General features: G+C 42.0%; 1 protein-coding gene across 2 annotated transcripts in view; it reads right to left on the reverse strand.

Annotated features, from left to right (window-relative positions):
* XK (X-linked Kx blood group) overlaps nucleotides 1-17,664 on the reverse strand; it is a 102,163-nt gene that overhangs the window by 69,479 nt on the left and 15,020 nt on the right. For both annotated transcript variants that reach the window (XM_036304066.1, XM_036304065.1), the window contains exon 2: nucleotides 16,661-16,923. In XM_036304066.1, the coding sequence (XP_036159959.1) occupies nucleotides 16,661-16,923 (263 nt within the window). The remainder of the gene's footprint in view (nucleotides 1-16,660; nucleotides 16,924-17,664) is intronic.

Here is a 17,664-nt window from a genome sequence, read left to right on the forward strand (position 1 = left end):
GCCAGCATGGTGGTACCTGGAGAGTATCACGCTCAATGAAATAAGTCAGTCAGAAAAAGATAAGTATCACATGATCTCACTCATATGTGGAATCTAAGTAACAAAATAAACTGATGAAGGGAATGGATCCAGAGACATGGAAGCATGGAACAGAGTGAAGAATGTCAGAGGGAAGGTGGGGGAGGTTGGGTGGGTGGGAGGTAATCAACCAAGGACATTGTATGTGTGGAGGAAAGGGGCCACATGCTAACCTGACAAGCTCAGGGAAGGCCTGCATGGCAGTCTTGCAAACTCAAAGACCTAAAGTAACCACAAAGGATGCTCTGAAATTAAAATTTTAACTAAAAGCAGTTATGGTGAGTAGCCATGTCCTAGGCAGGTATTTTCCCTGACAAGGTCAATTTTTACTTCAACTGAGCCTATTGCCTTTCTGCATCTAAGATAACATACCTATGAAATGTCAGAGTAACTTGTAACTTCCCTTTTTCCCCCAACACCTGGGGCACAACCAAATGCTCCTGGGTGCCAGAAAGGAGACCATAAATTCCTTCATTGTTATTGTTATCATGTTAATTGTTGACTTTTAACTATCATGTACCCACCAAAGTAATGTGTCTATTATTTAACTTTTTATGGAATCCCAGAGGTTTCCCAACTTTGCTTTCTCCTGCCTCTCTAATCTATCGCCAATGGATTTCATGTAACCCACCTATGTCTCCTCCTTTGATTATAATGTCTAAAAATAGGTGAAAAACTGCCATTCTCCAGATCATTATCCTAATCTGTTGAGATTCTGCTTCCCAGCAATTGTCAACAGTTTGGCTCAAACAAACTCACAAAATTCTTTACAGGTTGTAATGCTTTTACATTAACATCACTTGGTGTAGGCAGAAGGATTCTAAAGAAGCTCACCCAGGACCATCCCAAGGGCCTCTAGCAAAGGGCCCATTAAGCCTGCTTGGGTGAGTTGCCTCTTGGATCTTCCCTTACTTTTGATATAGGGTCTGACTTTATTTGAGCTGTATTTTAAAATCCTCGAGGTGGAACTAAGGTTAAGGGTTGACAGAACCCAGGCTAAGGCCAGAGTGGAGGAAAAAATAGGTGGCTGGTTTTGATTTTGGTTTTTTAATTGGAATTGCTCCCTGAGAGTCTGAGCAAAAAACATTTGCCGTAAAAATGAGAGCTGAACTCATTCAGCTCCAAAGATAAAGGAGCACATCCTCCCTCCAGTCCGATTCTCAGATGTTCTTAGGTGACTAAGAATCTTTGTGAAGGTGTCAGACGTGCAGGAGCCCCAAAGGGAAGTCCCAACTCAACTATAATTAATTAATGGCTCATCCAGGGGCCACCATAAGGCTTGGTCTGCCCGGGCCCTGAACCCTTCCAGTTGTTTTAGACAGCTGGGAGAAAAACTGAGGTCACATTTGACCCACTACATAACGTGTCTAAAAAATTTGCTCAGACTATAGATATCCAAAAATAAATAAAAAATTAACATGGGAAATTGTTCTTCCAAGGCCAGAAACTCCCAGACCCCAGCCCTCATTTAATATTCCTGATAGGAAACCTTTACTTGCAAGTGTTTTAAAGAAATGGGAAGATTTAACTAGAAAATACCAACTTAAACATGGCCAAAATGCAGTTGTCCTTGGATACCTAAATCAATATTTTGCATGCAAAAATTAGAAAAATGCCAGTTCCAAAATTAAACTGAATGACTATAAGGGAAACATATCTTGACTTGGAAATTAGAAGCTTCTAAGGAGAAGCATAGAAAAAGTTCTTCCCCCCCAAACTAGAAATTAATAAGAAATTTTAGAGACTGTCTCAGAACTATTCTGAAGCTAATAAATGGCTATACCCCATTTTCCGCCCTTCCATTCTGAGCTTCCTTGTCCTGACTTGCCCTTTCATCTCCCCTCTTCCTTTCCCTTCCTTCTCCTCTACTACCACTGACCAGAAGGAAAATGACAATAGGAATTCTAACAGCTCCCTTTGGGATTAAAAAAAAAAAAGCTAGTCGAAGCTAGAGAGGAACCAGCAATTATTCCCGACTTTATGTGGGACCCTGATGGATTCACAAAAATTTAACTGTTAGAACATGTAATCCTGGCTATTCTGACCTACTCCAATCAATACACCTACTGATTTCTGAGAGCAAGGCAACAGAATTACTAAATATGGTCTGCTATGAAACTAGAGGAGTCTTTTGCTATAAAAAGCCAGGTCACCATAAAAAAAATTATTTAAAAGGAAAACCTGAAGTGTGATTTACAAAGAGAAAACAGAAGCAAACATAGGGTAGCTCCAGGACTATGACAGGGTATTTTCCCCTTCTTACTAATACTTTAGGAGAAATTGAAATGATCATAAACGGGAAAGTTACAAAGACCCCGAATAGCTGCAGCGATCTTGAGAAAGAAGAACCAAGTAGGTGGTATCTCAATACCAGATATCAAGCTGTATTACAAAGCCACTGTTCTCAAAACTGCCTGGTACTGGCACAAGAACGGACATATAGATCAATGGAATAGAATAGAGAACCCAGAAATAGACCCAAACCAATACGCTCAACTAATATTTGACAAAGGAGGCAAGATCATACAATGGAGTCAAGACAGTCTCTTCAATAAATGGTGTTGGGAAAATTGGACAGATACATGCAAAAAAATCAAACTAGACCACCAACTTACACCAAACACAAAAATAAACTCAAAGTGGATAAAGGACTTAAATGTAAGACAGGAAACCATAAAAATACTAGAGGAATCCAAAGGCAACAAAATCTCGGACAGATGCCGAAGCAATTTCTTCACCGATACAGCTCCTAGGGCATTGGAAACTAAAGAGAAAATAAAAAAATGGGACTACATCAAAATAAAAAGCTTCTGCACAGCAAAAGAAACCATCAACAAAATAACAAGAAAACCCACTGCATGGGAGAACATATTTGCCAACGATATCACCAATAAGGGTTTAATCTCCAACATTTATAGGGAACTCATACAACTTAACAAAAGGAAGATAAACAATCCAATAAAAAAAATGAGCAAAGGAACTAAATAGACACCTTTCAAAAGAGGACATTCAGAAAGACAAGAGACATAAGAAAACATGCTCAAAGTCACTAATCATCTGAGAGATGCAAATTAAAACAACAATGAGGTACCATCTCACAACTGTCAGAATGGCTATCATCAACAAATCAACAAAGGACAAGTGCTGGAGAGGATGCGGAGAAAAGGGAACACTCTTGCACTGCTGGTGGGAATGCAGACTGGTGCAGCCACTATGGAAGACAGTATGGAGTTTCCTCAAAAAGTTAAAAATGGGCCCTGACTGGTTTGGCTCAGGGGATGGAGCATCGGCCTGTGGACTGAAGAATCCCAGGTTCGATTCCTGTCTGGGGCATGTGCCTGGGTTGCGGACACATCCCCAGTGAGGGCTGTGCAGGAGGCAGCTGATTGATGTTTCTCTCTCATCGATGTTTCTAACTCTCTATCCCTATCCCTTCCTCTCTGTAAAAAATCAATAAAATATATATATTTTTTAAAAAGTTAAAAATGGAACTCCCATTTAACCCAGTGATCCCACTTCTAGGACTATATCCCAAGAAACCAGAAACACCAATCAGAAAGGATATATGAATCCCTATGTTCACAGCAGCACAATTTACCATAGCGAAGATCTGGAAACAGCCTAAGTGCCCATCAGCAGATGAATGGATTAGAAAACTGTGGTACATCTACACAATGGGATACTATGCTGCTTTTAAAAAGAAGGAATTCTTACTATTTGCAACAGCATGGATGGAACTGGAGAGGATTATGCTAAGTGAAATAAGCCAGTCAAAGAAAGAAAAATACCATATGATCTCACTCATTTATGGATAATAAAGACCACTATAAACTGATGAACAAAAATAGATACAGTGGCAGAGCAGCATTGAACAGACTGTCAAACTACAGCGGGTTGGGTTCGGGGGGGGCGGGGGGTTAAAAGATCAACTGAAGGACTTGTATGCATGCATATAAGCATAACCAATGGACACAAGACACTGTGGGTTAGGGGAGGCCAGGGGAAGGTCAAGGGGGGAAAAAAGGATACATATGTAATACTCTTTGTAATACCTTAATCAATAAAACAAATTTTTTTTAAAAAGGGGAAGTTACTACAGCCCTTGTTGATATTGGGGCTACTTTGTCTGCTATTAACCCTATCCATCTAAGTTTCCCCCTTCCTCAGAGTAAAGCTTCTGTACAAATGGTAGGGGTGTCTAAGCAACAAATAGCTGTTTTCAAATCAGAACCTGTCTCCTTTCAATTAGGGCATGTTAAGGGGCAACATATTTTACTGGTCAATTCAGTCCCAATTTACCAGATAGAGATTTTTAAAATTAGTGATGTCCACTTTATAGTGGTTTATAATGAAGAGGTTTGGCCAGTTAATGGTACCACTAAGTTAAATGCTATCCTGCCTGCAGCTAGGTCTGTTTTCTAATTCCCAGGGAAGTGAATGAAGAAAGAAGCCTTCTTAGATCAATGTGTCTTTTCCATACATGCAAGCCTTTATGAGTCAGAAATGGCACTGATATATGCTACCTGTAAAATAGATCTCTCTGTAACTGCTACAGAGCCTCAGAGAAAAATATACTCAAATGAAAGAAACATTTCAAAATGTGTGAATTTGTTAGTCCTTTTGCCAACATTTTCCAATCCTTGAGGAATTAAAGTACTGTCCTTGTTTTACTATGCAGTGTTTACAGGGTCAGAATGATGGAGAAAATGAGACATTTTGGGGGGCCTAGCAATCTGAATCTGTGCCAGTAACCTAATGCATAATCTTGTTAGCCTATAGTTTGTAACTGCGCCTTCTTTAATTATCTGGGCCTGCAAGACCTATTTATCTAAGTACTACTCCCATTTTAGAGAGGACATAAACCATGAACAATACACAACCCCCAGATGGAGTTATCAGCACTGGTGCCAGACCAGGCCTTTAGGTGTGGTCTCAAGGCCCCAATCTCAATACACGGGGCTTTTTGCAAAGCCAGCAAAAGGTCTGGAAGTATGATCCATATTTGAGGGACAAAGAAACCAAAGGGTGTAAAGGGAAAGCTTCCTCCATATTGACTTGCTCAGGATTTGGAGAGAAACAGTCTCCCCTGAGTCCTGTACTAGTACATGCGAAACATCTGAAAATAAATGGGTTTTCCTGTGCCTCCGATACTCCTGCATATTTTTCGGTCACCTGGTAAATTCTGTAACAAGAGGTGTGTGACTCAGAATATCAAAGCCCACTAAATCCTTCCTTTTACATTCCCTTAAATCTCCCCTATTCAGCTCAAAATGCTATAACTGGCTTTCCAAAACCAAAGGTCCAGGACTTTTGAAATGCAAATACCAGGAACTCTAGTCTGGGCCATTTTTAAAGTATAAATCTTTGGAAAATAGTCCCCTAAACAAATCACTTTTAACTTATTTCAACTATTCCTTTCTAAATTAGTACATTTTAATTAAGGTTATTGAATTTCTAGGTATTTTGAAATAACATGAAATACTGAAACATTGATTGCTAAATAGGTCTTTAAATTCGCCTGCTTTTGTCTTTATTGCCGAAGTCTGTAAAATGGATTTGAACTTTTGACAGAATATCTGGTGCGTGAGGTGTGTTTCTTGAAAGTGAGAGTGTGTTTAAAATGTGTTCATAAACATCAATCTAAGGAATGCTGGTCACTTATTTTATTTTTATTATTAGAAATTGAGGCTTCTAAGAGTTAAAAATTCAAATTAAGTAGGGATAAATTATATGGTTGTAATAATAGAATGCATGAGGTATGGAGATTCATTTTTGAGAGGAAAAAAATAATCTTGCATTTTCCGGACAAAAATTAGTAATTCGAATTATGCTATGGTATTTATGTATATGGTCTTTATGTGGCATGTGTTTGTCTGTGTATTACCTATGGTAAATTTTCAGCCTCTGGATGGCATTAGTAGGATATAACCTTTTATTGGCCTAATTAAATAAAAAAGATTAAATACTTATATAAATTAAGCAGAATTCTGTGGTCTGGACAAAAATTTTAATATTAAAACTGGTTTAAGTTTGATTAATGTCTTTTAGAGTTATTACCATAAAATACATGTTTTTTCCTAGATTTACAAAGAGTTTATGATATAATCTTTTGGTTAAGTATATTTGACAATCTTTCCAAAGTTTAAATTTTAAGACTTTTAACCAAGAGACTTTGAGCCATTCCAATGGGCCCTGGAATAACTAAAGGATTTATTCCCTCTTCTTAAAAGAAATACTTTTGAACTAAATTAGGCTGATTTAATATACTTGAAATTACGTGGGAAGCTTTGTCAAATAAAAATTAATAATAACTATGTTCTATTTATATACATATATTTTGTTAAAATGAATGTTATAGAAATTTCAGTCTCTTTCAGAAAGGAACTTGCAAAGATTCAGAGCCAAGTTCAAACAGAAAACTCTCAGGGGTAGCAGGTGTCCAGTCCAGGACACCAGGCAAGCCAAAAATGATTCCTTGGTTGGGGGATGGGGGCAGGGTGGGGGGGAGAGGGCATCTGCTGGTGATACTCTGGGTATTTGTGTTTCACATATTGGAAGTTTATGAATTACTTTCAATGCTCAACATACCCCTTGCAATAAGCCATGTCCCATGTTTTAAAATCTTACATATTTCTTCTTTATATGCTAAAATTATATATTGAATCTACATATATACAGATTTTATATTTTCTATGTATTTTATAATAATTATCATTTACCAAGAAATTGTTGTCTTGGAACGTTATATCTTATAGAAAAGCAAAGTTTTTATCAATTGCATTGTAATCAAATCTATAACCGTGCTGCTTTTAAGTCTTGTCATTCATGGACAGTCATTGCTTTACTCTGATGCATTTGCAGGTATATCTTTAGAAAAATCCATGAAAAGGACTCTGACCTACTCTGACTTGCAAGCTTCTAAACAGGCCATTCATATCTTTGAACTGGATGAAGATTTATAAAACTTCAAAGAATTACTCTGTTCAAAAAAAATACTGGCAAATAATCAGAATAAACAAAAGTAGTTATGAACTAACTGAATTGAGAATAATTATTCTTATGACTTTGTTTAAAATATTGTTTATTTTTAAATATTTTGTTTCCCAAATATAAGGAAAAGTAAAAAGCAGACATTCTGCGTTATAGGAGCTAATAAATTAATAGCATTCATTTCCCAGTACTCCCAGGAGACAAAAATTCAAAGACCACAACAACCCAGAGATTTTTTGTCCACTGGGAAATACAATTAATTAAAGGCTCTCTTCAACAGTGTTAAAGGGACCTTACCTTATCAGGTACCTAAGCACAAATAGACATTTGCCCCTCTCTCTGACCCTCACCTTCATCTCAAGGATGAGAAGCCGTCGACTAAGGAAGAGGTAAACATTTCTAAATATACTGTATAGGTACTGGATGGGTAAATCTTGGTTTAGCTGCTCTCAGTATAAAAAAAACTGGGAGAATTCACTGAACCATCAATATAAACCAACTGTGTGATTCAACTCCCCCAAAAGCTACATTTGGGTACATAAATAAAATCAGAGTTCAGATTAAAGCAAAACAAGAAAATAAAACATAATCCTACTGCTAACAGCCCTTGTCAAAATAAATTCAATGTCACGTACTATTGTGAATATCATGTTTTAAGAAAAAAAAAATGACAAGTCAGATTGGATCTCATCTACAGTGACCTTGATGGCTTCAGCTTCAAAGCATGTCACTGGAGAAATGATTGAAGGATCTGGAGAATGGAAAAGAAAAAAGACACAGGATAGTTTTGAATATTTGGGGATCTGTCATGTGATAAGGGGGAGTAGATGTGTGTGTGTTGCTTTAGTGGGAAAAATCGGGTCTAACCATCAGGCTGAAGATGAAAGGAGGCTGATTTCCATATCATTTAAGTGAAAATGCTCTACTTAGTTTTGTGAACTTGATATTATCATGAAAGGGATTTGTTGTCCCCACCCCTCCAATCTCCACTCAACTGTGGACATAGAATGTGAAAGAAGTGACAGTGTCCCAGTTCTGAGCCTAGACCACCCACAAAGGCTCTGCAGTTCTGCATGCTTTGACTTTCTCAGAGCCCTGCCACCATGAGACTAACAGGCTTGGGAAGTAGAGACCACATGGACGTGAGCCATTCCTAGACCAGTACAGCTGTCCTAGACCAGTCATTCCCAACTGACCCACAGGCTAAGTGTGTACTAATGAGCAAGTTCAGTCAAGATCAGCATAGCCTGACCCAGACCAGAACTTCTGTTTCCCTGTATATTATTGAACAACAATAAATACTTATTAATTAAACCACTAAATCTTGGGTACTCACAATAGCTAGCTGACACAGTGATGACCTCTTGTCACCTTTCCAGGCAAATGGCAACAGAATCTCTACTTACCCCAGACTATTCCCTCAAGACTCCTTCCTTCAGAAATCTACAAATAAGAAGCAGGCCTCAGCCTCTATGCTCATGGATGCTACTAAAATCCAGGGTACACACAACAAGCTATCTCTGAAGGAAACATCATTGGGATGGGTCTATGGGTTCCCAGCGTACAAGACAAGGAGTGAAATACTTGGCTACCCATGTTATGAGTACCCTTCATTTTGTTTTTTTGTGTTTTTTTTGGTTTTTTTTAAATATGTTTTTTATTGATTTTTTACAGAGAGGAAGGGAGAGAGATAGAGAGTTAGAAACATCGATGAGAGAGAAACATCGATCAGCTGCCTCCTGCACATCTCCTACTGGGGATATGCCCGCAACCCAGGTACATGCCCCTGACCGGAATCGAACCTGGGACCCCTCAGTCCGCAGGCCGACGCTCTATCCACTGAGCCAAACCGGTTTCGGCATCATTTTGAAACCCTACTTTAGGTGGCTTGTTATAGAAGTCCCTATTCCAGTGATGGCGAACCTTTTGAGCTCGGCGTGTCAGCATTTTAAAAAACCCTAACTTAACTCTGGTGCCGTGTCACATATAGAATTTTTTTGAGATTTGCAACCATAGTAAAACAAAGACTTATATTTTGATATTTATTTTATATATTTAAATGCCATTTAACAAAGAAAAATCAACCAAAAAAATGAGTTCGTGTGTCACCTCTGACACGCATGTCATAGGTTCGCCATCACTGCCCTATTCTCTCACCTCTTCCCTACAGGTATTTCTTATAGAATATGAGGTTGGGGATGTTGGGCTGCTTTGTAACTCTTGTAAGATCCTGAAAAAAAGAATCTGGCCAATACTTAGTGGCTTTTTTTCTGAATGCAGCATATCCAGCACTTGGACCTGAAATCACTTCTGGAAAAAAAGAAAAAGTCCTACTTAATTCACTATATGAGAACAATGTTCTAGCAAGTGTTTTATCAATGGAACAGTGTCTTCTGAGTACTGAGAGCTCCAGTGCTAAACACAGTCAAATAGGGACTAATGAATCACCTTTCAGAGACATCAAAGATGGGATTTCTACATGAAATGTAAAGTCAGACATGATGACCGCTTAGATCCCTTCCACCTCTTAGCATTCTACAAGTTCATGAGAAGTGCTGCTGGCTAAAATATAAATGGAATATCAAGGCCATCAACTTTGCCATTGTGAGCAGCCGAAAGAATGCCACAAACAACTGTCTCCCTCCAATTTTTCTTGTTACATGAGCAAAATAAACCCCAGGTGTTTAAACCTGTAGTCAAGTGTAGTCCCTTGCAATAAATCTATCCCTAATCATGCTGAGAAAATTAAGACATTTTTGGGGGGGAGACCAGCAGCCTGACTCTGTACCTAGTTAATCAGTACATTCCTGTTAGCCTATAGCAGTGATGGCGAACCTATGACATGCGTGTCAGAGGTGACACGCGAACTCATTTTTTTGGTTGATTTTTTCTTTGTTAAATGGCATTTAAATATATAAAATAAATGTCAAAAATATAAGTCTTTGTTTTACTATGGTTGCAAATATCAAAAAATTTCTATATGTGGATGAGAACCAAGATGGCGGCATAGGTTAACGACGGAGTTTGCTGCCTCGAACAACCATTTCAAAAATACAACTAAAAGACGGAACGGACATCACCCAGAACCACAGGAACACTGGCTGAGTGGAAGTCCTACAACTAGGAGGAAAGAGAAACACATACCGAGACTCAGAGGAGGCGCAGTGCTGAAGTCAAATACTAAGGTGCAGAGTGCATGCAGAGCGGGCTGGTGGCTGAGGGTGCGGTTGGCATTTTCAATCGGGAGGGAGTCGCAGACTCTGAGCTCCAGATCCGGGAGAGTCTTTAGGGACCCAGACTCAAACGGGAGAAGGGGGACTGTCTGGCATCGGTCGGAACGCGAGGGCAGCTTTCTCTCCGAGGTTTGCAGCAGTTGCTGGGACTCACAGAGGCAGAGCCCCTGGGGACAGGACTGAGAGCAGCCATAACTGCTCGCTCCAGCCCACCCTGTTGATCCCGTGCGACCCGCCCCGCCCAAGCCCTGCACAGAGGCATTTGCCGGAGAGCCTCAGGCAAACGCTAGATTAGCACCTCCCTAGAGGACAGAAGTTCTCTCACTGCAGACACAGCTGATTCTCACCACCAGTTGGCCCGGAGGTCAAATCCCCGCCAGTATTACCTACAGCAATCTAGGCTTAACTACAACGAGACTGCGCATAAAGACCACTAGGGGTTGCACCAAGAAAGCATAAAAAATGCGGAGACAAAGAAACAGGACACAGATGTCAGAAATGGAAGATATAGAGCTCAAAACCACACTTTTAAGGTCTTTCAATAATTTTCTAAAAACTGCCGATACATGTAGTGAGATCCTCAAGAAATCTAATGAGGCCCTCAATGTTGTGATAAAGAACCAACTAGAAATTAAGCATACACTGACTGAAATAAAGAATATTATACAGACACCCAACAGCAGACCAGAGGATCGCAAGAATCAAGTCAAAGAATTGAAATGTGAAGAAGCAAAAAACACCCCAAATGAAAAAAGAATCCGAAAATATGAAGATAGTGTAAGGAGCCTCTGGGACAGCTTCAAGCGTACCAACATCAGAATTATAGGGGTGCCAGAAGATGAGAGAGAGCAAGATATTGAAAACCTATTTGAAGAAATAATGACAGAAAACTTCCCCCACCTGGTAAAAGAAATAGACTTACAGGTCCAAGAAGCGCAGAGAACCCCAAACAAAAGGAATCCAAAGAGGACCACACCAAGACACATCATAATTAAAATACCAAGAGCAAAAGACAAAGAGAGAATGTTAAAAGCAGCAAGAGAAAGACAGTCAGTTACCTACAAGGTAACTGTCAGCTGATTTCTCAACAGAAACTTTGCAGGCCAGAAGGGAGTGGCAAGAAATATTCAAAGTGATGAATGCCAAGAACCTACAACCAAGATTACTTTATCCAGCAAAGCTATCATTCAGAATTGAAGGTCAGATAAAGAGCTTCACAGATAAGGAAAAGCTAAAGGAGTTCATCACCACCAAATCAGTATGATATGAAATGCTGAAAGGTATCCTTTAAGAAGAGGAAGAGGAAGAAAAAGGTAAAGATACAAATTATGAACAACAAATATGCATCTATCAACAAGTGAATCTAAGAATCAAGTGAATAAATAATCTGATGAACAGAATGACCTGGTGATTATAATATAAGCAGGGACATAGAAAGGGAATGGACTGACTATTCTTGGGGGGGAAAGGGGTGTGGGAGATGCAGGAAGAGACTGGAAAAAAATCGTGCACCTATGGATGAGGACAGTGGGTGGGGAGTGAGGGCGGAGGGTGGGGCGGGAACTGGGAGGAGGGGAGTTATGGGGGGGAAAAAGAGGAACAAATGTAATAATCTGAACAATAAAGATTTAATTAAAAAAAGAAAAAGAAATTTCTATATGTGACACGGCACCAGAGTTAAGTTAGGGTTTTTCAAAATGCTGAAACGCCGAGTTCAAAAGATTCGCCATCACTGGCCTATAGTCTAGTCACTGGCCCTTCCTTAATTATCTGGTCTTGCAAGACCTATTTACCTAAATACTCACATTTTATAGAAGCCATAAATCATGAACAATACACAACCCCCAGAGGGGGTTATCAGTGCTGGCACCAGGTTAGGCCTTTAGGTGTGGTCTCACGTCCCCCATCCCAATACATGGGGCTTTTTGCAAAGCCCGTGAAAGACCTGGAAGTATGATCCATATATGGGAGACAAAGAAACCAAAGGGTATAAAGAGAAAGCTTCATCCATATTGGCTTACTCAGGATTTGGAGAACTGACCCCCTCAGTCACTACTAATACATGTGAAACATCTGAAAATAAATGGGTTTATCCTGGACCTCCAAGTATGCCTGTGTATTTTTCGGTCACCTGGTAAATTCTGTAACAATCACACAATGGACACTATCAATGTTTGCCTCTGCGACACACCCCAAACCATGTTTTAATTATAACTGCCTTTCTCCTTCTTGGTGAGGAATTCCTTCCACAGATGTTAAGGAGATGATTGGGATTAGTCAAGACCTGCATAAATTGCAGCCATCTGAATTTTTAAGAGGACCATGGCCATTTCCTTTTTCCATATATATTTGATTTATTAACTCTCAGAGGACTTATATTTTTCCAAATCCTTTGAGGGCATCGCACAGATATTTTTTGTGTGACACTGACATTTACAAGATACATTTTATTTTTCTGAAAAGAATATAAAAACTAGCAGTGCTTGATTGGACCAATGTGCTGTTTCTTGCTGACCTCTGAACTATAAGACAATCTTCATTTTCAAAAACCTGAGAAAAAATGGGTCTACTTGTAAAAATCAAACAGACTATAATCACACCTGGTCTTTCCCTTTGTCCCTGACTGTGACATGGAAAAAAAAAATGGAACTGGGAAAAGGCTATAGTGCCATACACATACATGACTCACCTTGGTCAATGCCCATTCCAGTTATAAGTCCTTAGAAAGCAGAGATACTCTGGTACTTTTTGAGCACTTACTACCTGCATGTGGCTGTGGAAGGTATTTTAACATAAATGTTAATACACCAAGGTTCAAGACCTCAACTTTAGGCCCTGATATATCTTAAGAATCACATTCACTCTGAGGTAACCAGGATGAGGGAGATAGTTGTAACATGCAAATGTCCTGTGACCCAGCCATAAATGAAGAAATTCTACCCCTTAGTTTGTAATGTAGGCAGAAAGAAGATAATATTAAGGGAAGTAAAATTAATGAGTGATTTATTTTTTAATTCTAAGTTTAGTATTATCTTCAATATGTATTTTTCAACTTAAGGCTTTTAACTCATTTTTGTTTATCTATGTAGTAAAACTTATCAGAACATCTAGTTTATTTACTAACTAGAGGCCCGGTGCATTAAATTTGTGCATGGGATGGGGGGAGGTTTCCTCAGCCCAGCTTGTGCCCTCTTGCAGTCCGGGACCCCTCATTCCTTACCACCCACCTGCTCACTGCTCCTTAGCGCTGCTGTGGAGGCGGGAGAGGCTCCCACTACCGACACTGTGCTTGCCAGCATGAGCCCGGCTTGTGGCTGAGCAGCGCTCCCCCTGTGGGAGCCCACTGACCACCAGGGGCCAGCTCCTGCATTGAGCATCTGCCCCCTGGTAGTCAGTGCACATCATAGCGACTGGTCATTCAACTGGTCGTCCCACCATTCTGTCAATTTGCATATTAGGGTTTTATTATATAGGATAATATTAATGTTTGAAAGGGGCTATCTCCTCTTCTCATATGAAAGTTTTCAACTATGTCCATGCACATAAAGGTGGGGCTTTTTTTCCGGGGAGGGGATCTAGCTTAACCAAAACCTGCCCTTAATTTGATAATGTTAGAGTAACCCAAAGGTTAGAGAACTGTTCATTTAAAAGCTGAAAGAAGACAGAAGAGTGCTCTTGTTTACATTATTTACCATAAAGAAGCTGTTACAACCAACTGTGACAGGTGGTTTACAACTATCACTGAAAGACAGAGGCAAAATCCAAAGAGGATTTTCAGCCTACAGAAAGCTGTATTTTCAAAAATGGTCACTGCAGTGAACTTCCAGAACTCTATTTACTCTTCCCCAACAAGAATCAGTTTCCTGCCCTCCTCTTCCCTTCAACTTCATAAGGATTCCTAACTGCTTCAACAAAGAAAATACAGCATAAATGAGGTCACAGGACTTCCAAGGCTGGATCACAAAAGGTGATACTCTTCTACCTGGTCCTCTCTCTTGTCTTGGGACACTGACCCTTGAAAGCAGCCACCAAGCAATGAAGCCCAAACCAGCCCAAACAGAGAGATGAAACAAAGAGGATCTGAGACCATGAGCAATAGCCAGCATCAACAATCCTAGCTAATAAAAGAGAAACATGGTAATTAGCGTACGTCCACTACCCTTCCCATTGGCTAATCAGCGAGATATGCAAATGAACTGCCAGCCAAGATGGCGGCCGGCAACCAGGCAGCTTGAAGCTAACATGAGGCTTGCTTGCTTCAGTGACGGAGGAAACCAACGTTCTCTGCCTGCCTTGCCGGACTCTGAGCTTGCAGTTTGAAACATTGTTACAAATATAGAAGCTAAACAAAACCCCAGAAACCTGCTTTCAGCCCACCGGGATCTCAGAGCTGGAGTTGATACAGCGTTTCGATTATAGAACCCAAACAAACCAGATACCTGCTTTCAGAAGGAGAGGCCTCAGAGCTGGAGCCAGAGCTAAAGCTGGCCAGGAATAAAAAAAAAAGAAAAAAAGGAGCAGTTGGGAGCTTCAGTCACCCGCCAGCCTGAAAACAGCCCTCAGCACCTCACCCAGACTAGCCAGGCAGCCCAGTGGGGACCCCCACCCTGAAGGGTGTGTGACCAGCTGCAAACAGCCATCATCCCCTCACCCAGGCTGGCCAGGCACCCCAGTGGTGACCCCCACCCTGATCCAGGACACCCTTCAGGGAAAACCAGCCGGCCCCAACCCGTGCACCAGGCCTCTATCCTATATAGTAAAAGGGTAATATGCCTCCCAGCACTGGGATCAGCGGAGCTGAGAGGCCTCCTGACACCGGGATCAGTGTGACGGGGCAGCGCCCAAACCCCCTGATCACCCTGCGGCTCTGTGTGTGACACAGGGTGGGGCCACAACCTCCCTATCCGCCCTGCTCTGTTCGTACAGGGGAAGGCGCCCCAACCCCCTGATCAGCCCTGCTCTGTACCTGTTAGGGGGGAGCTTCCCAACCCCCTGATCGCCCTGAGGCTCTATGTGTGACAGGGGGTGGCGCCCCAACCCTCTGATCAGCCCTGCTCTGTGTGTGACAGGGTGCGGCGCCCCAACCCACCCCCCCACGGGCCCTGCTCTGTGTGTGACGGGGTAGAGCCATAACCTCCCCATCAGCCCTGCCCTGAGTGTGACAGTGGCGGTGCCCCAACCCCCTGATCGGCCCTGCTCTGTGGGTGATAGAGGGCGGTGCCCGAACCCCTCCTCCACGGGCCCTGCTCTGTGTGTGATGGGGTAGAGCCATAACCTCCCCATCCGTCCTGCCCTGAGTGTGACAGTGGCGGCACCCCAACCCCCTGATCGGCCCTGCTCTGTGGGTGATAGAGGGTGGTGCCCCAATCCCCTGATCCGCCCTGCTCTGTGCATGACAGAGGGGAGCTCCCCAACCCCCTGATGGGCCCTGCTCTGTGAGTGACAGGGGGTGGCGCCGCAACCTCCCCATTGACCCTGCCTTGAGTGTGACAGGGGCCGGTGCCCCAACCCCCCAATCGGTCCTACCCTGAGCGTGACTGAGGGTGGCATCGCAACCTCCTGATCCGCCCTGCTCTGTGCATGACAGGGGGCGGAGCCCCAACTCCCCAATCGGCCCTGCTCTGAGCCCAACCAGGGGCTGCACCTAGGGATTGCGCCTGCCCTCTGCCACCCAGGAGCAGGCCTAAGCCAGCAGGTCGTTATCTCCCAAGGGGTCCCAGACTGTAAGAGGGCATAGGCCAGGCTGAAGGGCCACCCCCCGGGGGCACAAATTTTTGTGCACCGGGCCTCTACTCCTATATAATAAAAGGCTAATATGCAAGTCAACCGAACAGTGGAATGACAGGTCGCTATGACGCACACTGAACCACCAGGGCACAGATGCTCAATGCAGAAGCTACTCCCTGGTGGTCAGCTGCCCACAGGGGGAGTGAGGCTCAGCCAGAAGCCGGGCTCAAGCCTAAGCCTGATAGACATCCCCCGAGGGCTCCCGGACCACGAGAGGGCACAGGCCGGGCTGAGAGATCACTCCTCAGGTGCACAAATTTCATGCACCAGGCCTCTAGTAAGAAATATAAGTGGATGGGCCTGAAGTGGATTCTAGCCTCCCATCTTTGGGCCACACCAGCTGAAGCACAGTAAAGCATAGGTGAGTACTTTTAGCCCTCCCAAAATTGCAGATTCATAAGCAAATAAACACTGTTATTGTTTCAACTCACTAATATTTGAGCTTAGTAACTGGAATGCAAACTCAGGACTGAATGCACCTATGAATGAATTTTACCTAAAACAAAATAAACTTTATGTTTTGTTCCCCATGTTGATCCCTAAATTAAGGCAGAGATAAAAGATATACATACTTCTTACGACAGTGATGTCCTGCTGCAAGGTGCTTATATATAGCTGCAGGGTCAGCTGGGGGGCTGAGCCCAGGAAAGCCTGGATCACTGATGCCCGGCTGAATGCAGATCGGTGGGTGAACATCTTGCCCTCTGCCTGGCCCACTTCCTTCTCAATCTCCTCTGAGAGGCCATTTTTTGGCATTTGTCGCTTCTTGGTGATGCTGACATAAGGCTCTTCAATGTGGCCTGACTGACAATAGATGCATAAGACTTCAAAACACCTGGAAACAAATCAGCAAGTCATGATAATCAGAGGCAGACAGGATTCTCTTTTTTCAGTTACCCTGCTTACACTTAGCCCGATTCTTAAAGCCTTGACTTGGCTACTCTGGACTGCAGCCCCTCCTAGAAAATCATCCACACCAAGGGCCAGTTCTGAGTATGCAGTCCTCTTGAGTCCCTCCAGCAGGCCAACTGGGACTGACTGAGAACCAAATTGAGAGGTGACATTGAAGCCCACTGAGAGAAACAAACCAAGTCTCTAGAAAAATATTCAGTTTGTTTTCCTGACATTTATTAGCTGTGCAGTCTTGGGCAAGTAATTTAACCCTTGAGTCATTTCCCTCAATTATAAAGCAGAGATAAAATCTACCTTGCCACACTGTTATGGAGTTAATACAGAATATATGTACACACACACACACACACACACACACATATATATATATATATATATATATATACATATGCACACAGATATCTATATATATAAATATCTCTCTATTTTTTTTTCCACGTCCAAGAGATGCCCCAAATTTCCTTAGTTAAAGCAGCAGCTATGGTTGAAAGATTCCTCCCCCCAATCACAGAACAATTTGCCATTTAGCATTTCCCTGGAAGACCACTATATATTTCCTATCTCTCTGCTCTCATAAGACATTGTGGAACATGACTAAAGTCAATCATGCCTGGGGGCTGACCAGCTTTAGAATTTCAAGCCTACCTGAGGAAGGAGCTGTAAC

The sequence above is a fragment of the Myotis myotis genome, unplaced genomic scaffold (genome assembly GCF_014108235.1).
Source record: "Myotis myotis isolate mMyoMyo1 unplaced genomic scaffold, mMyoMyo1.p scaffold_m19_p_4, whole genome shotgun sequence".
NCBI classification, from domain to species: domain Eukaryota; kingdom Metazoa; phylum Chordata; class Mammalia; order Chiroptera; family Vespertilionidae; genus Myotis; species Myotis myotis.